Below are 27,133 nucleotides of genomic sequence, written 5' to 3' on the forward strand. Positions count from 1 at the left end.
ACAATACATACGTAAAAGCAGTATATTTGATCTTACCTAAATGATGAGGAACTGTTGGTTCTGTTTTGTTCCCTTAGTATTGTTTTGGGAAATTTTCCTTTTGGAAATATTCACATGGAAAAATAAGGTGACTCTTCTATATCTCTTATAAATCAGTAATACCTACATTAATTTTCTTTTCAAATTTAAAGCTCATGAGTTTTTTATTCTATTAACTATAATTATGCCCTTTTCCTTTCGTGCACACATACTAAAAAAACTGGGTTTGTATTTGCTGCCTAGTATGCAGCTACTGTTCAGCTGATGAGAAGTCTTTGAAAAGCTAGTTCTTGACCAACCCCTGCAATTACAGAATTTTTATGTAAGTAGAAAATGAGGTGACCCTTATGGGATGCAGTTAACCAACAGCAAAGTATTAAGTAGATACAGAAACCCAAGGAGTTGCTGATTGATGGTACATTAGTTTATTTATAAGACAGGTACATTATTTTCCCCTCTGATAGAGGACTGATTAGGACTTAATTATGGCAAACTTCATCCCCCAAGAGATGTTCAGTAATAATTCCATTGGATATAGATCATTAAGACCCAGAAATAGACTATACGGTATTTTGAGACGTCTACTGTTTACTTTCTGTCTGTCATTCAAATGCTAAGGCTAGGTTATGTAAATATAGATTCTAGCTGTTTATTTTTCTGAAGGAGCGGGAAAGCTAATTGAAACACTGATGATCAGGCATTTATATCATTTTTATCAATATCTTCTTGTGAATAGTATGTCTAAAGGAATTGTGAAACATCAAATTAAGGGGGTCCTGGATTAAGAGAGACCTTACTAGTAAATTTATTTTATTTGTTTGAGAATATGCTGAACAGCTGCCTAGCAACTTATGAGGTGGCTCATTATTCATGTAGTTTAGTTGGTTTTAACTGGAATCACTATAATTAAAAATAATAAAATATTTGTAATATATTTAGAACAATTTGTTCTATTGCATTTTAGGATTTATCTTTTTTAACACATGCGTCAGTGTAATTAATATTTAGCATTAGCAGTAGAAGTTACAGTGTTACACTACCCCACAAATTACATTAATGTGACTTGATTGTGGTTGAAAGGAGTCTCATCCACCTCCGGAAACCTTTGGTGCATAAGAGGCTCTGATCACATATATTCTGATTATGACTGAGTTAACTGCACAGTGGTATGTACTTGATTTTTATCTACCCAATTCCATATTGCTTTTAATAGTGAACCTTTTAAAATATAGAAAAATGGGGCCTTGAGGTTTCAGATAGGAAGTTTAGTTTTTAACATGCTTTTGAAAATAAATCCATGACTTATGCTAACACATAATAAAATACAGTTAAAGCTCTTCAAGGCATTGGTCTGAATCTTAAATTACAATATTATGGATATATTTTTTCTAGAAACAAGAGACATTACAGAACAGTTTAAATTAGTAATTTTTCATGTGGTGCCTGTAATAGCTGTGGGTTGCAGCTGATGCTACAGAAGGTTTCTGTGATAATGGGACAAGTCTAGCCTTAAGAAAAAACAGAAGATTTATATTTTTAGCAAGTAGACTACCATATATGTTATATGATTATGAACAGTGGTGGGGAATAAGAAAAAAAGGCAGTTCATAAAAATTCAGAGTACTACATGTTAAAAAAAAAATATCTTTAAACAGGTGTAAGACTTAAAATGGCTGGGGAAGGTATATTTGAGGAGTGGACACAAGTATGTACACATGGAATATAACTGCAACCTTCCCAGATATTCATATAATTCTTTTGTTTCAGAGCTGTAAATACAGGTTGTGTTTAAGCTGCTGTCAAGATGTGAAGATATCCTAATGAATTTTCAGACTTAGAACATGGGTTGCTAAAGCAAGCATAATTTTAAGCTCTTACTGTGGAATACAACTCATGTTTATTCCTATTACATTTACTTTTTAAGAAAATGTGAGGTGCTATATTGTCTTCCACTCTAAGAAATTATGAAAGATATTTTCATATTTCAATTTTTCTCTCGTTTGGGTTTTTCCCTAGTTATCTCCTGTGGTGGCCTTCCATCTCCACCAAATGGAAATAAGATTGGAACCTTAACAGTGTATGGAGCTACTGCAATTTTCACCTGTAACACAGGATACACATTAGTTGGTTCTCACGTGAGAGAGTGCCTGGCAAACGGTCTCTGGAGTGGTACTGAAACCCAATGCCTAGGTAAAAAAAATAAATCTGTTTTTTCTTGTGTTTTGTTTTGTTTTGTTCAAACACAGTATCAAATACTGGAATTCAGCTTTTATCAAGCAACAACATTTTAAAGTCAATGAAAAATAAAGATATCTTAAAGACAGAAATGTTGTGTACCCTATATGATTTTATACTACTCTACTAGCATACAACTTTTTATTAGAAATTAAATGGTATTTGATGTTGTTATCTGATGGTATCTGATGCATTTTGCACCAGGAGGGTTTTTTAAGTGACGCAACTGATTGCCCACATTTACAGTACTTTGATTTGCTTCGTGGAGCAGTCACAGGGTGTGGGATGAACTAAGCTGGAAGATGAGTGTCATTTCAGGAGTATTCCAATGAGCTTTCAGCATACTGAGCATTCAGTTAAGAGAAGTAGACGAGAGACAAAAGAGGCAAAACCAACATCCTTCCAAACTCTGAGATGTATATAGTTTGAACCTTAAGTTTTCACCCCAACTTTTTTGTTCTTCGGATCCGCTAATATTGGTTTGCACTCCTAGTATAGACATAAGGAAACTGTTTTCTTTTTCAATCACCTTTGAGGAGGCTCAGCAGTGAGTGTATTCCTGGTCGTGGACAGTATATTTATTTCTGGAATCTTTTATTTGCTTTGCCTACCGTCATTTTGCAGATTTTCTTCTTCCCCCACAGCTGAATGTACTCAGTTGCTCTCAGGAAAGGAGAAATTTCTTCTTTTTCTCCAGAGTTCAACCTCACTTAAAAAGCAGATACCTTCTCTGATGCATCCTTTAGCAACATCCTTTTAGCAGAACACAGAGTATTCCATGCCTTTCTATTACATTTTAAATAGAACAGTTTGACCACCTGTCATATGCAAGAATTTAATCATTTTACAGAGGAAATAATTAATTAATTTTAAAAACCTCCAAAAACAACTAGAGTAACTAAGATTTTGTTATCCAGAATAGTCCATATTCCCGTTTTTTACAGCAATGAAACAGTAAAAGCATTGTTTTATAAGGGAATGACAGTAGCTGTAACATGAATTGTCAGAAATTATTCTCTATCCAGAACTCACTTCTTGTAAAATTTTCAGGTAGGCTAGAGCAATGTTTGACTAATTAGATGCATGTCTAACGGTAACATTTGACTTAAAGCTTTTAAATAAATTATGCAGATTCATTTCTAAATTATAAAATCCTTTGTCCTCCCACTCTGTAGAAACATTAAGTTTTTAAAAAGTATATTAACATGAAAATTTAGCACGTGAAAAATAAAATGCCAGTTATCTTCCTCTGACCTTGATATCTTCAAAACATCCCATTAGAATGTGGAAGAATGTGGATCGCTGTGTTTTGCAGTATGTCATGAAGGACAACACACTTTTGTTCTACCTGAAGAAATGAATTCAAATTAAAACTGAAAAAAAACCCTTCTTCTAAGCCTCGCTTCTTCAAACCTTCATGCTGTCTGAAGAATCCCTGATATTGTCAATTCCATGAACCAAGTCAAAATAAACCTGACATCTACATTTACAGTGAGTCAGTGCCAGTATGGATGTGTGAGAAGAACTGATAACAAAAGCTTGCTGAGCATTCTTAGACACCTGAATCCATTCTTAACTTTCTAAATATCAACAGTGTTACCGTTTTTCTGTGTTCAGATAGGCATACATATGACCTTGGGATATCAGGTTGCTGGTGCTCATTACCTTGTAGATGTAAATGATAAATAGGTAGTCTATGCTGTTTTTCCTTAAATTTCTAAGCAAAGTTAGTTCATAGTACCATAATAAGAGGTATTTACAGTTATTGAGCTCTGAATTCATCCTCACACCAAGGTGCAAAACTGAAAAAAAATGGCTACAATTCCCCTGAGCAATACATAGAAAATAAGAGCTGCATTTTAAAACACAACATTCCCCTGGTAGAATATGACATTGAAAGAAAAGAACACCTGCATCAGAAAAACCAGGTGTGATGGCACCACATACCAACTCAATCATTTCTTAAAAAAAGAAACAACATTTTCCAGTACTATAAATTTCATCCTAGCAGGTTATTAAGAAAAAAGAATTGCAAGTATCATTAGATAGGCATGAGTTTTAATAGAGTACTGGTGGCAACATCCTGCACTTCTGGAGATCTTTAATGCCTGAAAATACTTTTAGAGAAAATATTTTTAAACAGGTTCCAAGCCACAAGACAGTAATGCACTAACAGACAAAAGTATAACAATGTAACCTTGACGAAACAGCATGTGGAGTTATAAGCTGCATATTAACTCCATTCTTCATCAGTACAGAACAGACAGTTTGATGTGGTATAGGTGAAATACAGAAATGTGGGAGTCTTTTCTCAGAGACAGAGGTAAAATCTCAGTCTTTGTGTCCTACTTGCTGGATTGATTGCCTTTTCTTCTTTTAATTCAGCTACTAGGCTGCAGCAGCAAAGTAAATGAAGACAGAATCTTTTCAGGAAAAGAATAGCATGAGAGCATGTAATTCGGATCTGAATTAAGATTTTATAACTTTTGATCACGTATTCCTGATTGATTCCTTCATTTTGCAACAGTAACATTTGCAGTACAATTTTTGTGAAGATGTCAGTATGTCATCTCTTAAGATACGGAGTGGTCAGAAGTGGTCACCATTGTCTCATAGAGCTAAACTGTCTTCTAAATGGCACTTCATCATTAGTGAGTTCCCAGCAAGATGTAGTTGTTTCTGGAAAATTTTGTGAAAAGGAAAAACATGTCTCTGGTTTGATATATTTTCAATTCCACACACTTTATTTTTCAATTTGAAATACACTGTATGAAGAATTATGTCTTTGTGATGTAGAAGATAATGGCATAAATGGGGTCTGCTTTTATTGCTATTTCTTTTGACACTTAGAGCAGTAAAGGAGTAAAAGAAATCTTTTTTTTTTAACCTAGGAAAAAGAATTGCACTGAGGTGCTGGTCAGGAGAATGCTATACTTCAGCATTACCTTTTCACATACATAAGTTCATCAGTTCCACAATGGAACTATATGCGGTTTGTATGTGAAGATACATCAGCTTCCTGATGGTGTCAGGCTATCCCTGGACTGAGACTGACCAGCAAGATGCTAGAACTGCAACTGTGAAGATCCAACAGCCCCAAATTTGCATGTGTAGGAGTATTTTCCTCTGCCCCTTCTTCTGTTGCAAACAAGCAAGCTATATTGTAAAAAAAGAGCTATTACCCCTCAGTTTTTTGCAGTGTGTTACACCATTCATTGCCAGTGTAGTGCCTGACACCTGTATATAATAATTTCAAGCATAAAGATATGTGTTAGCATTCATTTTAACTAACCTGAAATACCACTTCATCATCTGATCAATAATAATAGTATTTAGTACTTATGTACTGCTTTTCTCTTTTTGAAAGGCTATACACACAGGATAATTTGGCTGCCAACATATACAAACTAAATAATATACAAATCGCAATGGATTCTGTTTGTATTATAAATAACTCTTGCCCAAGAAAGGCTGGAAAAGATTTTTTTCTTGTATTCCAACTACTGAGAAATATATTTTACCACTGAACACCCCAGAAGATTAACTGTCTACAATAGCTGTAAATTTAGATTCAAATAGTGTAGGGAAGGAGAAGAAGTGATTGGTACAGGATGTCCATAGTGAACAATACCACTTTATTCTCGAAGCCATTTTAAAAACTACACACAGTGAAACTCTTAACTCTTCAGCAAAAGGCTAATAAGTTTACTAGTTCTCATAGGAATGACTGTCTCTATATACAGTTGGAATTCCATTTATATGAATTCATCCTTTTCTTCTCCAGGAATGATTTGCTGTTGGTTTTAATCTGTTTCATTTTTTTGCAAACCTACATTGAAATTGGTATCTGCTTAGAACAGTCAAATGTGTGGATCTACCTCACTGGACAGAAAAGATCACATTCGGATCTGGAAGGTTGTTAATCACTATTTAGTCTTTGCTATTTCAAAATCAGACAAGCTCTATAGTGCCAAAAAATACTGCACATCTCTGATTGTGGAAGTCTAAATTTGAGTTATCACACGAAAGCTGCAGAAGGTTATATTTCTGCTACTAAACCTCTTTCTGCCTCTCTACATTCTCTCACATAAGGGATATTCACACCATGTACTTTAGGCACCTAATTTAGACGCAATTTAGAGTACAATCTAAGATCCTAAATTTCCAACAAGGTCAATGGAACTATGCAGGCTCCTCCGGAGAGCAATTCAGGAAAGGTAAATTCTTAAATTTTAAAGCTAGATTATGCGAATGCCGCCAGTTGTGTATTCCTAAATTTCAAGGACAGCATGCACCAAATTTATTTCAGCGGTGCCTCTAGGACTTACCTGAAGCCTGTGAAAATCAGGAAGCAAACACCCAGGGAGCTCTGAATGAGCCTTTCCATTTCAAAGGAATGATAATGAGATGCTTTTTACCTACACCGTGCCTGCACGAATGTAATTCAGGACAGCTATAGATGAAAATAGGTATCACTTTATGTTACCCACCGGTCTGTGCAGAATCAATTTATGATTTCAGGCCAACTGAGTACACTAATTTCTGTATCTCAGGAAAGGGTTCGTCAAATCCTTACTATTTGTCTCAAAAGAAAGCTAAAACCAATGACTGTAGTTAATAAGTCCGAGGCTAAATATGAGACTTAAGTCTTCAGGTAGTTAGCATTATATGTATTTTTTCTTAGTTATACAAAGATAAAATTGAATTGTTAGGGAAATATTTTTTTTTCGGTTTAACTCAGTTATTCACACTGCTGATATTTCATATCTCTGCTTTCATATCTCTTCCCTTTTTTTCCTTCAAAAAATAATTATACGTATAAGTCACAAAACATACGTATGTTTGCATAGTTTGTATGTGTGACTGACCACACATACATATAGGGCATGGATCAAATCGGAAGCATTTAAGAGTTTGCTTAACTCTGTCTCTGTTATTGGTGGCATTTAATCATGGACAAAAGTGTTTTCCTGAACAGATATTTTTTCCTGACTTTTTATGACTTTCAGGTGCAAAACTACACATAAACAAGTCAAGGACATACTTTAAAATCTAAACGTAAATATAATCTACTCCATTTCATTTTCATGAATTTTTAGCATATTTTTTTTTTCCAAAAAAGTAAGATTTTCATATGTTGCATGATTCTATAATATGCATAACTCTATACATTTGTCAGTGTGCAAAAATGCTGATGCTGACTGTGCTTGTGTAAAAATATCTGATCCTGTAATCGATAACTCACAGGTAAACTGCAGTATGATATTGTGATATTGGCCTATATTTCAAATTCTTATTAAAATAAAACAGAATTATTTGTATCTTCCTTTCCAGGTGTTTTAGAGTAAAACTACAGAACCAACCTTGAGCCATGTGAACTATTTCCTTAATTCTTGAGAGCATATTTTATTAAAAAATACACTATCAGCCTCTTTAATATGCTTTTAATCTAATTTTACTTGATGGGAAAATTGCATGCATTTTGTGTTATTGCAGGGCTCTTTCAGTTCTTGAGTTATTGGAATATTTAATCTAAATGAGTCAAAACTCCCAGAAAAAATAATTAAATCCACTAGCTGGAATGATCTGTAAATGAAATGACTCACATAATAAGTCCAGCAACTTGTTAAATCCCCATTTAAGAGAAAGTGCGTAATATTTTGTATTTTGCATTATGCCAGTTGGCACATCTCAGCTATCTTTCTTGTTTAAATTTCCTGTGGTTCCCTGTGTTTGGCTTGAGTGCAGCAACTGCTTTGCAATTCTTCACTGTTTAGGTCTAGAAAAGATTTAAAAAATCAAATTTATTCCATTCTATTTTGTATAAATACAGCTTTTCTCTTCCCATTTTACGTCTGTTTCATAGATTTCCTTTCTGCAAATCTGTGATTGTCCCAATTACCTGAATGACAATTTTCAGAATTGTCCTAATTCCTGAATATTTAGGGTCATGCAGAATTGTTTTCTTTAGGAGAAGAAATTGTCATTAAAACTGAGCTATACCTCTGCTCTAGTACATGTTTCATCTAGGCTGTAGATTATCCAGCCCGTGATTTTTTTACTCATAGTAGTACAGTTGCGGTGGACAGACAATGCAGCAGTGGAGGGAATCAATTAAAGAACTAGTTAAATAAACTGAACTAACACCTGTGATTTCACTGGATAAGTCTGAGGTGATGGCATATGTCCTTGTGAAGCCACTTCCTACCATTCTTGAAAGGCGGGAACAACTGCTGTTACTGAAAAAAACCCCAAGCATAACATCAGATTTCCAAAGAAGGCAAGAGGATAGCTATTTCACCTCAGTCCCTGGAAAAAAAAAATAGAGAGGAACTAAGTTCATTTCCAGGAACAGGGAAAATAAGAAAATAGTTTGGAACAGACAGGATGGAACAATCAAAAGCAAACCTTAATAATCTTACTGCCTTTTCTGGTGACTGTCTCATCAGAATTAGGTTTCAGTTGATTTCAACAGTAGATTTCTTTCACTTTGTGTTGTAGCAACGCTTTTAGAACAGTATCCCATAGCATCCTTGTAGCCGAATTGAGAAGGCAGGGACTGGATGGGGGGACTACAAAATGGGTGGAAAACTAGTTGAACCACCAAACTGTGAGGGTAGTGTTTCACGATTCAATGTATGACTAGTAGCCTGTGGATACTGAGGATGAATACTGAGGCCAATATCATTCAGCCTCCGTCAGTGACTTGGATAACAGGTTGGGGTTCAGCCTCAGCAAGTTTGAGGATGACACCAAATGATGGGAGAAGAGTTGATAAGCTGGATTGCAGTACCGCTAGACAAAGAGACCTTGAGAATCTGGAGGAGTAGGCCAAGAGGAAGCTCATAAAATTCAACAAAGACAAATGCAGAATTCTGCACTTTTCCTAGAATGCCATTTGTGAGTACCGGCTTGGAACTGACTGGGTAGAAAGAAGCTTTACAGAAAGCAACCCAGGTGACCTAGTGGAGAGGTTGAAAAAGAGTTAAAAGAGTGGCCTTGCAGTAAAGAATATCACAGAGTGGACTGTATGAGCAGCAGTGTAGTCAGCGGGTCATGGTTGTTATTTCCTCTTCAGCCCTCATGTGGAAAACCGCGTGTAGATTTTGTGTCCTCCACCATACAAGAGATATACTGGAAACTGGAGCAAGTCTGGGGGAAGGGCCCATTAAGGGGCTAGGGACTGGAGTATGTGATAGACATGGAGAGGCTGAGCGAGGCTGGAAGAGAGAAAATGGTAAGGGGGATCATATTACTAGTTCGGACTGAGAACAATAATGTAAAGTATTTCATAAGACATTTCAAGGAGAAAAATATGCTTTCAATGTCCTTGTTACTCTCTGTTGCCTTACTCCCTGTTAGGGGAAGAGTACCTGTGTAAGAAGTTGGGTGTGAAAAGCTTACATTCATAATTTCTTCCACAAATTTACAGAACAGTATAAAAATATCTCCTTAAACACATCAGCAATCCTACAATTAAGATTATTATAATAATCCTATATCTATGAAAAAAAATAAATCAAGTAGCACGTCCTTTACCCTTCTAGGGTTTTAGAAGAGCTATCAAGTATGAATGAAATACACTGTCTAGCATTATTAAGGGGGCTGTAATAGACAGGAGAGTCAATCCCAAAGCAGCTAAGTGACAAACAAGCCTGCTGTTGATGGATGCAACCTGTGTGAAACACAATATCACACGCGCACCCATTCTAGCAGTTGTCATGAGCCTCAGATCCCTGTCCTCACATCTCAAAATGAGGACTTAGTGTAGTTTCAAATTAAATTATTGCCAGGTGCAATTAATCAGTGTCACCAAAAAAATGAACTTTTTTCTCCTCTGTGATCAGTAAAGAGAAATAGTTTCCTGCTCAGCAAGTCTGTTTCAAAACAGAAGGAAGAATGTAGCGAGGATAATATCATTGCTTGGCTTCCTTAGTGCCAAGAGTGCTATAACCCTGGAGTAATGTGTTCTGTATTGTTTAACAGCAGCTGATATAACTAAGGAGAAAATACTGCTGGTAGACATTCTTTCCTTTTCATGCCTTCATACAGCTGTATGAGAAGGCGGCTATTTTGAAGTGTACAGATCAAATTGGGAAGCAATATAAAGAAGAGGTTATTATATTTTTGACATGAATATGAGTTTATAAGCACAGAAAAGCCATTAAATATGTCAGTTTAGCTAAGAAACAGATGAAGATAACATAAAGGTGATTATTATTTGGAAAGAGTAAACACAAAAACACTTTTTGTCATTCATTACTAAAACCCATTAATAAATAAACATTAGTTTAATTGTAGAAACTGTAGCTCAATGTTGGGAAATACTTGAACATAACAAGATATACTAATTTGTAGATTTTTTTTTTTTTTTCAAGAAATCTGCTTTCTATGTTGCAGGCTTTAAATTAGACTGGAGAAAATTTCTATTGAATATAAATAGGAGTAGGGGCCTAAATAGCATTGTAAAGGAACTGACATAGCTAAGTGGAACATATATTCGTAACTGCAATAACACAGTTTTTCTTCTCTTGAAGACACTAGCCTGACTGTCATCCTGCAGAAATTATTTGGGTTTGTTTTCTTTTTTTTAAATGAGGTTTTTTTTTCATTTAATTTTTAAATTTGATTAGTTTTAGTATCTGTCTACTAATCAGTTATTTGTTGGATATGTGTAATAACAAGGGCTATGTTTGTTCTAATCAAATAACAATGCCAGGACATGAAAATGAGCACGAAACTCGATCAACTCTCCTACTAAATTATTAGAACAGTGCCTAGGCATGTTTTTTTGCTAAGGTTCTCCAAGACAATTTCCAAGAACAGTTCAAGTTAGCTTAAACCAGTACTGATCCTGGTAGGCAGCTTTCTAGCAGCTGTGCTGGTCTGGAGGGGAAGAGATTTTCATTTTATGGTTGTAGACCACTCTGTGCTGGTTGGCCACCTCCAGAGAATGGTCCCAACCATGTTTAATTTATTAGTAGAGATCTACTTACAAAGTCTCAAGCAAATCATTAATAACAGAAATCAGAACTCTATGATGAAATGGTAGTATGGATTTGTGAGTTAAAGACCTTTTAATTGACAATTCTCTGAAGAAAAAGGCAACTTTACTAAGGCAAAGGGGGAAAAAATATCCACGTTAAAATCGTCAGTTTTCTAGCAATTAAACTGAATGATGTCCAATTTCAGACATTTGTGATTTATATTTTCCAGACATTCTTCTGACAAATGTGTCATTTCTGCAACAGAATCTGCAGAAACTATATGTATGAAAATTAAAACTATTTGAATATCACTTCACCCTAAAAAAGCAGAAGGAATATCACCTGTAGTTTTTACACCTCAGAACTTGTTCTGTACAGTGCGGTATTTGACCCTAATATATTGTTTATTGAAAGCAAGGATGAAATTTTGTCATATCAACCTTCTTGTAAATGTTGGCAAGGTTTGTAATAATATATGTTTTTGATGGCTTTTTCTTTTATTGTAGCTGGTCATTGTGGTTCTCCAGATCCAATTGTAAATGGTCATATTAGTGGAGATGGTTTCAGTTATCGTGATACTGTAGTCTATCAGTGTAATCCTGGCTTTCGACTTGTTGGTACATCTGTCAGAATTTGCCTGCAGGATCACAAATGGTCTGGACAAACTCCTGTTTGTGTCCGTAAGTATGACTAATTTTTGACTGAATTATTACTGCTATTTAAAACTTACTTGAACATTAACAGTGGTTCGGATGTTCAAAGGTGTTTGAATGAGGTGCTCTGATCAGATATTTATTGGACCTATTTTCAATTAGAAGGGTCATTATGATATTCTAATCTAGCTTCTAAACGAGCACAGACCAAATAACTGTATCCTGCAATTCCTGATTTCTGTTGTTTCAGAAACAGGATGACAGAGGCATTGAAGTGGGTTGAACAACAGTCTACAACTGTATAACTTCATCTATCTCTTTCTCTTTCTTTCTCTATGCATAATTTCTATGTAAAGCGTAAAGGGGGGCTTACTGGCCCCCTCCCCTTTTTTTTTACACCAGGAATATCAAAATCCCTTGGTCTAATTTCATTGTTTGGTGGGTAGAGCTGGAATACTGTTTATCTGTGCAGCTTTGATGGTGACTGCCCATTTTTCCAAGCTGGCCTCCTAATATTTACCAGTGCAAGCACAGGCATGGTACTGGATTACACCACATCTGTTAGACAAAAAAAAATGAACCTTTTTACTCTCTTTAGTAGGATTTATTTTTTCTTTTTTTTCTCCTGCTTTTGAAAATTCCATAATTAATTACTGGAATTGTTGAGTCTTTCCTACTCTAATTCCTTCCTCATTTGCATGGTAGGTTTTCTGATATTTTCTGAACCATCAGACAGTTAATCAGATTCAAGTCTGATTTCTCTGCTTTTTATTCTACTACTTTGTTGTGTAGTTGATTTTATTATTCTTTTTCAGTTTTAATAAGGCTTCCCATCTTTATACAATTTTTGTCATTTTTAATGGAGCGTTTATATCAATTATTTCAATATTGTAATTTTCTAAGGTATCCGCAATTCAAACAGACATATTTTTGTCTACACAGAGATAGTCACTGAGATGATCAGCTTTTCTGTTCAATCCATGTCAGTATCTTTGTTTCATTTCTGAGAAAATATGTTACTGATAAGTCATTAGATTTCAAAATGTTCAGTATTTTCTTTCTTAGTGGTAAAATGAAAATTTCTACCTGTATACAGCTGCAGGAAATATCTCTGAAATGTCATTGTCCATTTAAAAACCTATTTATATCTTCAAGTGAATTATATTCATCAAAGGAGAGATGCCACCAGCTAGCATTATTACTTTTAGTGGATTAATTTTGCCATGCAGTGAATAAAATCCCTTCAAAAGAAAGGGGAAAAGCTGAGGGGTGGGTGGGAGGCTGCTTCTTCCTAAATTGATGTTATCATTACTGTTATGGGAAGAACTGGCAGCAATTTCTGTCATTATAGGTTGCCTAATACTTTCCATTACAACGTGGTTTCCTTTCGCTTATAACTCTGCCAGACTAAAAAGCCATACAAGATTATTTTTTTGTGTGCCAACATCCAAGCTTCAGATGATTTTCCTACTTCTATTTAGTTAGTTAGTTATTAAAAATTCTCATAAAAATGACTCAGTTATTTTTGAGAAGCAAAGTGAAAATATACCGTTTACCAATGCTAGAAATGTGGTCCCAAATGTGATACAGAAATGGTTTTCCGACTGACCAGTGTGGATAAGAAACTAGAAATATGGCAGAGGCACCATAAAGAAATTATGGGCTGTGCCCCTGAAAATTTACCCCAAATTGGCCTATATTTTTACAGAAGATCACACATCCTTTTGTATTTCTAGTTGGCTTTGAAAGAAATTTCAGATTTGTAAGTACTAGACATTGCAAGCTTCAAAAAATACTAAGTAACTACTCAGAGTACTCCACCCATGACTACTTTAGCTTCTTAGTTTCATATGAAAGTCAGCCTCCTTCATCTTGCATAATTTGTGACACAGGTGTTTTCCTCTCTCTTTATTGGATAACTGGTTGAACCACACTTTAGCCAAATATTTTCTGAAAGGTCTTTTATTGGGACTTAACATGAAATGTGAAGATGTATGATTAGTTCCTTGTGAGCAACAGCAGCAAAAATCAGGAGAGTAACCTTCTTTACTAAAAGTATTAATGATGACAAAAACATAGGTTTAGTTGTACAGCCGATGCTCGGACTGGAATTTTGTTACTCTCCAAATTCTATCAGTACTATCGTTATTTCTTCTGGGTTATGTATTTTCTGTGGTGAGGTGGAAGTCTCCAGGGTCTAAGAAAGATACTGTGTTAAAGACTGGAGTGTATATTTGAAAGTTATATTCCATTAAGCGGGTTGATCTCTTTGCACTATAATAGAGAAATGCGTAATTCATTAGAGAGTATCGATTTCAGAGTGACTTTATTTTCCCATGACATATTTAGGACTAAGTGTGTATGTGAATGCATGTGTGCATGCATGCATAGGGCAGTTGTTTAAATGAGGATGGAGGAGGGAATTTGTAATTCACCATTTAAATGACATAAAAGGAACAGTATTAACCTTTATTTTAAATGTTTTGGCTACTGCTTAAGTAAACATTATTAAATTGATTTCATAAAAGCCTAATGGTGATTGAAAACACTATAATGCTAGAATTGTCTACTTTGCCTTTAAAAAAAAAAAAAAGTTGCTTTTAAGTACTGGCTACTGTGTGAATCCAACTATTGCAGCATTGATCAGTCAACAGGTCAATGATATCTAGTAACTATAATGGAGCAGTGGCAGAACTAGATGCAGTGGTTAAGATCTCAAAATCCAAGATCTTTAGTTTCTGGAAGGTGTTACAAATACCAGCATCCTGTCAAGAGTAATGAGTTCTAAACAGGAACTGACTGACTAGGGTATGCTTCTGTTGAAATGGGCAACAGAACAGAATTATCTTTCATTATCAGAACTTCTACAACAGACCTAAATTTTATGGTGTTAAAACCTAATTTGTTCAGCAAACTGCAGAAAGTTTAAGGTGATAGCATTTTATTTTTTTTCATTTAATAGGTTTTTATATAAGAATTATGCTAACTGATGTAGTATGGGCCTGGAAATTGCTTTATTTCTTGAAACTTGATCATCTGTAACAGTTTAAAAATACAACTGTGCTAGAATACAGTTGATTATGTGCCTGTAGTAAGATTTTATTGTAATGTTCAGGGTTTCATCTTCAAATGTATCAAATGAGATAGTGCAGAAAGGATTCAAGTGATTTTATTAGATTTATGTACACAATTAAAGGGCTAAATATGTAAGTCTGTATACAGTAAGGGGTCCTATTTAATTCCCAAAGATCAGGTACTGTTGAAAATACTGTTTCACAGTTGAACTCCATGATAAAATAAAAAGAAATACATTGAAATTATTTTTCAGTTGTCTTTTCAGTTAAAAACAAAACAAACCACAAAGTAATAAAACAAAAGATAAACCTGTGTATAGAATATTTATGAGTATGATAAATGTCACTAGGACAATGTTGAAAAGTTGTGTGTATGTATGCATATACATTCTGATTTCGTATTATCAGTATCCATGATTTTCTATATTTTTCTATATTATTTTAAAGTCTTGTCATGTGGTAAGCTAGAGCTTGACCATTGCAAGTATATTTTACAAGTGTCATTTAAGCATAATCAACACATTATACACGTAATGGGAAAGATTTACTCCCAACAATGATTTCTCTATTGCCATAAGAGAATCTGATTAAAAGGATTACTACTTCAGTAAAGGAACTCAAGAACTTTGCAACAGAAATGCCTCAGAACTCCAGAATGCTCTGAATGCTCAAATTCAATTTGTTTTGCCTTATTACATTTTGAAGGTTGAAGGGGATGGTTTTTTTTATTTGAATTAGTAGGAAATATAGTGAACTTTCAACATTTTTTAAGGTCTAATATATATCAGATGGGTGTCAAAATGCTTATGTATATATATAATTATTTATATTACAACTTTTGACATAAGGTAAAAAGTAGGTTCTAAAGTTTTTATTGAAAAATTAAGATTTTTCTCCTGTCAGTTAAAAATTCTGAATAAATATATCATTTTTTTCTTAATTTTCTTGTATAAATATAAAAGACAAATTCAGAAGGAAAAAGAAAACCAAACAGACCAACAAAACAAAACAAAAGAGCTCCAACCTGCAAGTGATTCCCTGGAACAGTACCATTCAGTTAGATGCTAGCCTGCCTATTTTTCTTTTAACAGCAATCACGTGTGGACATCCTGGGAATCCAGCTCATGGAATGACTAATGGCAGTGAGTTCAATTTAAATGACGTTGTAAATTTTACTTGCAACACTGGGTACTTACTTCAGGGTGCTTCTCGAGCACAGTGCCGAAGCAACGGGCAGTGGAGTAGCCCTTTACCCAACTGCCGAGGTAAGAAACTTTTTCATACATTCTCTGCTCTCTAGTGACTTATTCCAGGCATGATCCTTTACCCTGCCTTAAAAATATTGGGATATAATTCACAAACCTGACCTTTACGAACTTATTGACCCTTATTTGAGTTTTTGCATTTCTGTATTGGAAAATGGATTTAGGGCTGACTATTGGGGAAGCCTTTTCAGTATTTTACCTCGAAGTTCTCAGACAGCTATCCTCCGCATTTTGTTTTTAGATATGTAAAGTGTACTTTGTGTCAAAAAAAGTTATATTACATTAATAAATCACAGTTGGCTGTCTAGCCTGAATTAGGTACACTGGAGTACAATTTCCATAAATGGTCTCTTACTCCTATTAAAACATAGTTATGCAAATGAATATTAGTGCATCAAAACACTATTAATTCTTCTGTAATTCCTAGCAACACCCAAGAGATGTTCATAACTTTTGTACGTGTTAAACCTGACTTTTCTTTGTCCAGAAAAAAATGATAAAGTAATATTTAATTCTGCTTGTGATTTTTGTGAAGACATACCTGAATTTGCCTCCTAGTATGCGCTGGGTAAGATGGAGATGTTTGAGAGATGAGAATGAAACAAGGCTTTATGTTATGAAGAAACCTGTGTATGAAATGTACATATTAGGGAAGGACAAAAAGAAACCATTTCAAAACACAATCCAAAGTTTTCAGATTTCATTGCGTCCTATCATTTATTTATCCAGATGCCGGTAATGTAATTAATTAAGATTAAAAGGGAAACAAGTCTCTGAAGTTACCCTATTGTTACTCTTTCCATTTATGGCCATTGTTTTTATTTATTGTCCTCATCCTTTGTCTGTTGTTGTAGAATATGGAGCTAATATCAAATATTTGCTCTATTCCACCAATATCTTTATTAGACCACTAAAATCTGTTCATTGGTCTAGGGTTTTTTATGTTTTATGCCCCAAAATAGCTTGCATTGGTGTAGCACATGCTTTCTCAATGCTGAAACCAATAAGATACCAATAATATTCAATGATATTGTGAAGTGTGTTCTTCTGAATCACTGAAGCAGAATGAATATATTCTGACTATAAAAAAGATGCAAATTGTCAGAGAGATGAAAGACAGGACATGAGGTGAATCACGTAAGATATCCTGAAAGATCTCAAAAGCCTGGAGAAAAGTTTTTGAGATACTGTATGTCCTTCAGCACTCTTTTCGTGAAGGCTCCAGAAGGAAATGTATCTAATTTAAAAATGTTCTTCCTGGTCATATTCCCTTTTCAAAGCAGGAATTGTCTGGGTCCATTTATAACTTTTAACAACAGTATTAATTTCCAAATGTGTAAACCAAAACCAAATAAAACATGCGTAGTTTCTGGGGAGAATGGTTGTGGATGGAATGATACGCTTCACTCATAGAGAGAAGCAGCGATACATTTATTGATATAAAACAGGGATTTAATAGTCTTTTGGTAAATGTGACGGTGTTTTAACCAGATTCACGATGGCAAGAAACTCTTGGTTATTTACTGCGTAGAGGACAGGGTCAGACAGAGCTCTCAGGGAGACACTCCTGTTGAGTCTTGAGGTTCAGAAGGGAGCCCCCTGCGTTCTGAACTCCTTCTCAGAGAGGAGTCTGGGTGCAGCTGGATCCAGTCCTAGTCCCAGCCTTGGTCAACGTTTTATGTCTAAAGGATTACATATGCACAATCAATCCTTTATATCACTTAGCTAAGATTTCAAAGTTTAGCATGCTTAGTCACTTACCGAGGATCTGTTGTGGCGAGGAATCTCTGAATCTTGAGGAGTAATCTTGAGCGGCGTCCCTACTCAAGGGGAGATCCTGGTGTGCAGCCCACTGCTGTTCAGGAGAGCTCAAAGGGCTCTTGGGCTGTCCGCTATTTATGGGGTTAAGATGATTGACCTATAGTCGTATTTGCATATTGACCACAGTACCAGTATTGCTCAAGTTAGCCCTTGGATATTGTGGAGGTGTTATCTGTCACCCTGAAACCACATTGAGCTAGGTGCAGCTGTCATGGCTACCTGCACCCCTTACAACCACCATGGGTGGTTATTGCTTGGGAAGGGTTACAGGAGATAAAGATCAGGTTGACGGGGGGGGGGGGGGCACACCATCACAAGAACCTGATGATTTTTCCTGGTATGGAACGTGCAAAGAAGTAGAACACAAAAATCAATCAATCAATCAATTGATCAATCGATCTATCTATACATGTATGCATATATATAGAAAAAAATATACATTATACCTAAGATAGATTTTTGAGTGTTAAATTGCAATTGGGAAGGCTGGCAAGATTTTACCTCTGTGACATAATTTGGCAGATCTTTGCTAAATCATGAATCCTCAGAAAAGGAATATCACTCAAGTCATAGGCTGATGAACCTTTCAGTTCTTTGGGATGGATTGTATCTCCTACCTTAAAGCTGACTGCAAAATAAAGAAGCTAAAGATTACTTTACAAATTTAAAACAACCATGATTTTTTAAAATAATCTCATCTTCCACTATTGAGAATACAAGTCTGGAATTCTGTTGTCCTCTCTGATTAGACAGGTGCAAGTTAGACAACTTGTTGTAAAGTTAATACTAAGTCAGATCAAATAACTTCTCCAGAAATGCAATGGCTAGTAAGCTGTTCTCGAGTATTTTCTTGCATTGGGAAAATGATCACTTAAATGTTAAATCAATGTAAGCACTATGCTCTTCATCCTTTGTAACTTGTCTTTAATGTGCTAAAGGAAATTGCAGTCAGTGAAGTTGTGCTAAGGATACTAACACTGGGACTAAAAATCATGTAATAAGAAGTTAACTTCAACTATTGGTAGCTTCATTATCTCCACCTGTTGGTTTATTAAAAATCATATTGTATTACAATGGTTGTTCCTAAGAATAGTAATTATCTTTGGAGATTAGCTCATCATATTGTTTCAGAAATAGCTGATGCAATTTCAAGCTCAGTGTGTGTGGAATTAGAACTTTCATTTTCATTAAAACAATACAGAGATGGCAATTCCTTCAGTCACTACCTTCAGAATTTCTTCAAGTGAGTTAACTAACATAGCAATATAATTATTGGAACAGAGAAGCAGGAATTAGCAAACTTCCTATTTAGGCTCATGTACTTTTTTTTTCCATTTTATACTGTTTTGTATTGCTAGACTTTAGTGAACAAACTCTTCTTTCTCATCTGTTAGGCATTTAAGTAAAGTTTTAGTTGCTGAAAATATACACTTTTTCAAATATCCTGTAGATGCAGTCCAGATCTGCTCTATTTGACCATCAAAGTCAGAGATTGCATGGTTTTACTGAAGCTCAGCCTCATTTATGCGCCAAATTACTCAGCTACTTACACTGAACTCAAGTACATTTATTAAAAAGAAAGCAAGTGGAAGTGAAAGAGAAAACAAAAAGGAAATTTATGAAGAATAATACAAAGGCTGAGAAGATTTAAAAAATAAGAACATAAGAATTAGGAGCCTTACAGTTACTCCAAGATTATTTCACTTGTGTCTCCTGTCCACTTTCATTTTCCTTAATTCAGCAAATGAATTTGCATTTGATCCAGGCCAATTTATGGTCTGAAATCTTGTTAAGGAAGGTTGGTTTTCCAAAAGTAGTGAGTAGTATAGATGCAGCTCTGCCAAGATCCATTCACTTAAGAATGTCAAACTCCTGTCAGAATTCTCTCAATTGAATATCTACAATTTTGTTTATTCTCATTCAGGTGGTGTAAAGTCGGACTTTTGCCTTTCACTCAGTGCTTCTCCACTTCATTCTTCCCTTCACTAAGTACTTATTTTTCTATAATAACAGGTATTTTTCAGTGACTTGTATCTCTTCTATCATGAACTGTGTGGACCCACCTAATCCAGTCACCTACTGCTTGTCTGTTGCTTCACTGTAGGTCTGTATTACAAAGCATAGAGTTGTTTAGGAACTCTAATCAATAAAAATTTAAATATCATTAAGTTATTAACTTAAGTATTTTTATAATTACATCTTGAAATAGTGGTGAGTATAGGGACTGCATAATTAATTGTTTTTCTATAATAGAAAGTTTGTTAGTGTATGATTTGGGAGAATGTAATCTCAAGTTAAAAGAAGGAACTAGATTCTTTTCTGTCTTCTGCATCAGCAAGAATTTTATTTAAAATACAATTAAAACAGTAAGTATTACTCGTGTCACCACTTTTGTCTTAGAAATTACAAAAATGGAGATGTACAAGAAGTAAAGAACCAAAGCTGTCCAGAGCCTTGGTTGAGCATAAGAAACTCACAATTAGTGGCAGAAAAAGAGATGGTCACACTAATACAGAAGTGTTGAGGCATGATCAACCTTGAACTCCAGGTTGACATTTAAGGTGTTTGACGAAGAGACAAGTCATTAAGTTTGCAGTTTCTCTAGATTCAAGGTGATCAACCTTGAAATCCATGTTGACATTTAAACTTTGAAAACAAGATAGATCATAAAGGTTTCAGTTTCTTTAAGAAATCCTACTTTTGAGTTCTGTAGAAGAATAGACTATCTAAAGTAACAATAACTGTTGTAAATGTATTTGCATGTTAGAAAATACTTAGTTGTAGTGCAAAGGGAATAGTCAATACCAACTTCATTTAAGCATATGAGTGTTAGAGTATTTCTATACTATTGACCTACTACATGCATTTCTCATGTAGAAATTTTGGAGGTTTTATTTCAATTATTATTAAAATGTATTAATTGTCTTGAGAATTGGTGTTGTTTCTTGGTTTAGGTTAGTGTGGTAGATTGACCTTGGGTTCAGTATGAAGTGTTTTTTCTCTGCTGTTCCTTCTTCCTCAATCTTTTCCTCTTTCCTGGCATGGGTTCTCCACAGGCTGCAAGTCCTTCAGCAATATTTGTCTGCTCTGGTGTGGGTCCTCCATTGGCTGCAGAGAATATCTGCTCCCCCATGGACTACTTTCCCTTCTGACCTCAGTGTCCTCTCCATTATTTCTCACTAATTATTTGTGCCCTCCTCCTCTCTCTGTGGCATTTTCTGCCCTTTTCTACATATATTTTCACAGAAACACAAACTACCCTCATGGACTCAGCTGTGATTTGAGGAGAGACTGAGCTGGAGTTATTCAGCCTAGAGAAGAGAAGGCTCAGAGGAATCTTAAAAATGCTCGTCTAAAGAAGGGTATAAAAAAAAAAGAACAGCCAGACTTCTCAGTGGTGCACAGTGAAAGGACAAGAGGCACAGGGCACAAAATGAAACATAAGGAAAAGCTTTTTAACTGTGAGTGTGGTCAAACACCTAAACAGATTGCCCAGAGAGGTTGTGGAGTCTCCATTCTTAGAGGTATTCAAAACCTGACCGGACAAAGCCCTGGGCAGACTGCTTTAGTTGTCCCTTCTGACTTCAACTATTCTATGATTCTATATAATTTATGACTAAAGAGTTTGACAGATGCATTTGAAGATTCTTGCTAAAGTGGTATGCGGCATCTCCAGACCTATTTTTCTGCTGATCCCAGTGGTTTAGGCTACTACATAACACAGAGTTATCAAAAATAGGCAGACTGCAAGCTTTTCAGATTAAAACACAGTCTCACAGACTAAGGTAAATTGGAACCAAATTATGAGACTGTAACCTAGCTCACCTGATCTAGGGTAACTAGAGAGGTAACTCACATAACTTCTTAACCGTCTCTGCATGACTCTCCAGCTCCCAAAAAACACTTAAAGGTACATGTAAGAGAAGAGGATACAATTGTTTTCCCCTATTTGGATGAATACAGAACAAAAGGAAAGGAATTTCAACGAGTAAAACTTTATTCCACATATTGACTAAACACTATAAGAGATTATCTAAATCCCAAGGTCCTGACACCCTACTGTTTCTCGCCTGCAAGCGTCAAAGCTGATGTTTAACTTGACACTGTTAAGAACTGTAGCTGAAGATGTCTATATGCTGCTGCTCACAACAGATTTAGGCATTCACTGTGAAACAAAAACTTGCGGTATTCCTTCAAAAGAATGGAAGGAGAAGTACAGAGCAGTCTGGTTCAAACCTACATATCAGCCAGGCATGTTCCTGCAGAACACTCCTCTGCATGCATCTAACTGGTTTAATTCTATCTTATGTATCTGGGCAAAGGAGTCTTCTATTCTGTAAGATGCCTCCCTATGAGCTCATAGCATAAGTACATTTATACCATTTCACTGGAAGCAGAATTTGGTATACCATTTAAAATTTTTACTTCAGTAAATACTATATTTTTGGACCATATGCTGTGAAAATTGCTGTAGCATAATTTTATGATAATTACACTTTTTATTTATAATTTCATATATTTTGGATTAAAAGATGAATATGCATAGTTCAAAATTATTAGAGATTCTTTTTTGCCAAAAATCCTTAAATAAAATGAATCTTGAATTACATTATCTACATGAAAGAAGAGCAAAAAGTCCTTATTGGTTAGATTTAAGAAATAATAAAATGCATTTCAATGATTAAATTGTGCTGAAATGATAATTTAACATCCATGATTTAAAAAACCAACCAACCAAACAAAACATAAACAAAGTTCTACCAACTAAATGGCATATATCAAATTTACTCTTAATGACTTGATTAGAACTCACCTAAAGCAAGTAATAGCACTTCTTCTGGCATATGCCTTTCCTTCTAAAATTGCCTTTTATCTTATGGGTGAGAAACATTTGTATCAAATTTCACTTTTAGTGATGAATTATGAATTTGTATACAAAAAAACAATAAATCTTCCAGCTCCTTAAATATACTGCTGGGAAGAGATTCATGTTTCTGGCAAATCTGTATCGTTTAATTCAACATAGATTTTACGTATGACCTTTCTTTCAAACCTTGGTTGAGTTCACTTGAGTCAATAATGAACTTGGCTTCACTTCACTGAGACTCTACATGCAGTTACTACAAAATATAGATTACTGCTTGAAGCTACTGCAGAATATTAATTTATTTTATTTTATTTTATTTTGCAACTGAGCTATTACATATGCATGGGAAACTGATATTTTCAGAAAACAAAACTGGGAAATTCTCAGGAACTCTTTTGCGATGATGCATTGCTTTTATCTGTTGTGTCCATAGTAGGCAGGACAGGAAAATTGGCAGGAAATTTACCAAAGAAATTATATGAGGTTTTTTGCCTGACAAAAATGTTGCAAAGGTTTGAGTTGCTCACATTCTGCAGTCTGTATGAGTAAGTCCATGCTATTTGTTAGTAATAAAGAATTCAGGTCTCTCTTTGTTCATTTGTCCTGGTTTTGTACTGAATTTCTAATTTGAAAGGTTTTTCTTTTTTTTTATCTCGTTACTGATAGTTTCTTGAAAATCTCTATTAGACTCTTTGTCTTATCAAGGAATTGTCAATTTTATCATGTTTTCGTTAGTGGGTATATCATTTGAACCAGTGGTAATATGTTCCACTTCTTCACTGACAAGAAAAATAACCTTTCTGATGACAGCTGATAGACAGGTGGGAGAGAATGAGACTGAAGACCAATTGTTCTCATCCAAAGATAAAGCAACTCTGAACCTAAGCAGTTTTCCATCTATGGTGGTATCAAGGTTTCACATAAGCTGAGAAAATTTTGTGGTTTGTTTGGTTTTGTTTTTCCAAAGTCAGATGCCTTTGTTGAGACTTTTGCATACTTTGAATATTAGATATACCTAATCTGTTCATGTTGATAGCATGTTGATATCCTTCAGAAGGATAATTAGAACTTGACTAAGTTTCCTAAATAAAGAGGTGAGGTGCCATGGGAGATGACATACAGTGTCTGAGATATTTACCTAAAGCTGGCAGAGATGACACAGGACTCAAAATTATTCCTGCAGCTCTCTGGAGTGGCACCTGCCTGGAGATCAGGCAAAGACATCTCAAAAGGTAGTGGAAACATCATTTGGGGTAACTGAATAGTTTCTCTCACATGTGAAAACCAATGCTCTGATTAAGAAAAATCTAAAGAGAAAGACTTTATCTTTTTGATGTACCTGCTAGTGTAATGCCTGAGTTCATGATGGGGATGGGTCTTCTTTGGAAGAGATTTCATACATATCTGAGAGACAAATACACGCTTTTGAAATTAGTTAATCTGGTGTTCCAAAAAAAAGTGTTGTTTTAAAAAATTGCACCCACTCAGTTCAAAGCTTAAAAAAATAACTGCAAGTTATGGAATTTCTTTTAACATAATTCTTCCTCCATATTTATTTTAGTATAGAGTTAGCTAGTTATCAAAGCACTCCATCAGAAATTTTCCAATAGAAAACATAAGGAAGACTGCATTTTTTGTAACAATAAGAGAGTATTTGGCATGTTTATATCAATGGCAAATATTTTGGAATGCAATTAAAAGTGATATGCGTCTTAGCTTTTCATCTTGCAAAAAACCAAATGTGAACTATATACTTTGTTGGATCTATTAATGTTAGTTAAGGTCTTGTTTATACCAATATATTATTTAGCAAATTGTTAGTGTTAATTTGCACTATTACCAACAACCTTTATACTACATTAATTACAGTGAGAATTTCCTTGGCCTGAGTTCATCAGAAACATGATGTCAGGATGTTAGATTTTGGATAGATTTTATAATGTATGTAAAAACAAAAAATACTCTGCTTCCTCAATATTTTAGTTCTGTGGTTTACGTGGCCAGAATTTCTATGATAAAGTCACTATCCAAGTGGCCCCCATTGAAAAAATAACAATCAGAAAATCAAAACTCCTATGTATTTCAGACTTTTGCAAAGAGAAATTCTAAGTGGAGTAGGTTTGTTTTGTTTTTTCTTGACTTCACTAAGCAGTTATTATTGTTGTGTATTGTTGACTTTGCACTGAACTTTACTAGAATTCCATTGACGGGCACTTTTGTAATCTTGCTTTCACAAGCAGTGCCTTCTTTTTTTTGATAGACAGCATTTCTTAGAATTTGTCATGAAGTCAGAGAGAATCCTCTAATGTTATTCACTGAATGACAGTCCCTATACATTTTATAGATACCAACATCGATGCAATACTTTTCAAATAAAAAGTTTAAAAACACTGTTGATCCGATGTGAAAGTTTTAAAAAGCAGCTTAACATTGTTTCTGTCAAGGAAAAAAAAAAAAAAAAGAGAAAGAGAGAGCAAGAACAAGAAATGAAATACTGTGAATGATGTACTTTTTGATGATCATTCAACTTTTTAACAGAAAACTGCCTAAAGGACTCTGACATGGTCTTTTCGCTTCTTTGTCCTCAAGGGTTTAAATCTACTCAGTGTGAGGTTCCAAAGTCATCGGGGCAGACTTAAAGCATTCTTCTGCTTTTCTCAACAGACTAAATTGAGAGTGCCAGAATTCGTTTCCCATGTAACCCTTGACAGCTGTCATTGAGAGAAAGCAATCTCCATCTACTCTCACTGTGATTTACAACTGAGTCCCCAGGGTGAAAGGCAATCAGGGAAACTAACGCCTGAGTTCTGCATGCTGGCCAACTCAAATTCTTTTCTAAAGTACTCCTTACTGCAGCCCTTCTTAGCAACAGCACACTCGTGTATTTAAAAATCTATAGCTAATGTTATGTGGCACTGCAGACATAATTCTGTTTACTTTTTAGCGTGAAGGATAGTATTATCTTGCATAATAATTTGATAGAACTTCATGTATGATGCAAGAATTTTGTTGCTCGGAGTACATGCTTAAATTATGCATTCAGTGGCTATTTTGTATTTTATTCATCACTGAGTTGGATAAACAGATACCACTGGTACAAGAATGAGAACACTATCACACAGACAAATTGATACTTTGGGACTGTAATATATTCCTTGAATATTCCATATTTCTGGTCTGCATGGAGAATTAAGCTTTTCTATTCTCCCTATTGTGTTTCAAAGATAATTCAGTTAGAATTGCTTTTGGGTAGCTTTAGGGCAGCATATCTTCATGAAACAAAGTTATTTTTTCTTAATTTCTAATACTGGCTTTTCAGAAGCTAACTTGGCAGGCTTACGGTTTAAACCAAGGTTTCAATTTAAAGCAGTTGTGTTTTATTTTAATAATCTCAACTGTACAAGAAAAAGGGACAGCTGTTGTGAATGCTTTTAAAAATTAAACCTAGGGAAAAACTCGAGTAATCCGTAGGATGGGAAGACTTCTTGAAAAGAATTCTATTCATGAATGGGCAAAACCTTCAATAAATGTGAGAACTTTGTAATATGCTTCAGATTTTTCATCTATTTCAACAGAATAGTATGATATTAAAATTGGAAGAATTTGACCAAATAGTTTCAGTGTTCTGTTTCAACTAAGCCAGTGTATATTTGAGTGCAATAACAATGATTTTCACTAAATTGCAGTGGAAAAACCATTTTTGCTCTTTCCTTTGAACAAATTCTAAAATGTCATTTCACTGTTTATTTTACTATTTTTTACTTTTACAGTATTTTTATCTGTGCACTATTTCACTATTTTTAAATAAAACAGTTTATCTCTTTGATCAAGAAATAAAATAAGCATTCAATATTATGGTTAAAAAAACAGTACTTTCCAATATTCCAGAGTTCTCACAACTCCCAAATGAGATTTCTATGTGACTGATAGTCCATGGCAGGTTGTCTGCCTTTTTACTCTGGAAGGCCTTTTTTTTTTAACATGTTTGTGCCTGTAGATGTCTAGTATCTTCCCCATTCCAGCAAAAGAGAGTACCAGGGCGTCTGCTGCATTTCTGTCCCTCGTTCAGGGAACTACTGGAGAGAGTCCAGTGTATGGCAACAAATATGACTGAGGGCTTGGAGCATCTCCCTTATGAGGAAAGGCTGAGAGAGCTGGGACTCTTTAGCCTGGAGAAGAGAAGGCTGAGGGG

General features: G+C 35.0%; 1 protein-coding gene across 1 annotated transcript in view; it reads left to right on the forward strand.

The window, feature by feature from the left end:
• Positions 1–27,133, forward strand: part of CSMD1 (CUB and Sushi multiple domains 1) — a gene marked incomplete at both ends in the record, with an annotated part of 1,228,645 nt that overhangs the window by 1,153,358 nt on the left and 48,154 nt on the right. Inside the window, 3 exons of the mRNA XM_082481062.1 lie at positions 2,056–2,229; positions 11,768–11,941; positions 16,080–16,253. Of these exons, the coding sequence (XP_082337188.1) occupies positions 2,056–2,229; positions 11,768–11,941; positions 16,080–16,253 (522 nt within the window). The remainder of the gene's footprint in view (positions 1–2,055; positions 2,230–11,767; positions 11,942–16,079; positions 16,254–27,133) is intronic.

Source organism: Vanellus vanellus (assembly GCF_965231255.1).
Source record: "Vanellus vanellus genome assembly, chromosome: 3".
In the NCBI taxonomy this organism is placed as follows: domain Eukaryota; kingdom Metazoa; phylum Chordata; class Aves; order Charadriiformes; family Charadriidae; genus Vanellus; species Vanellus vanellus.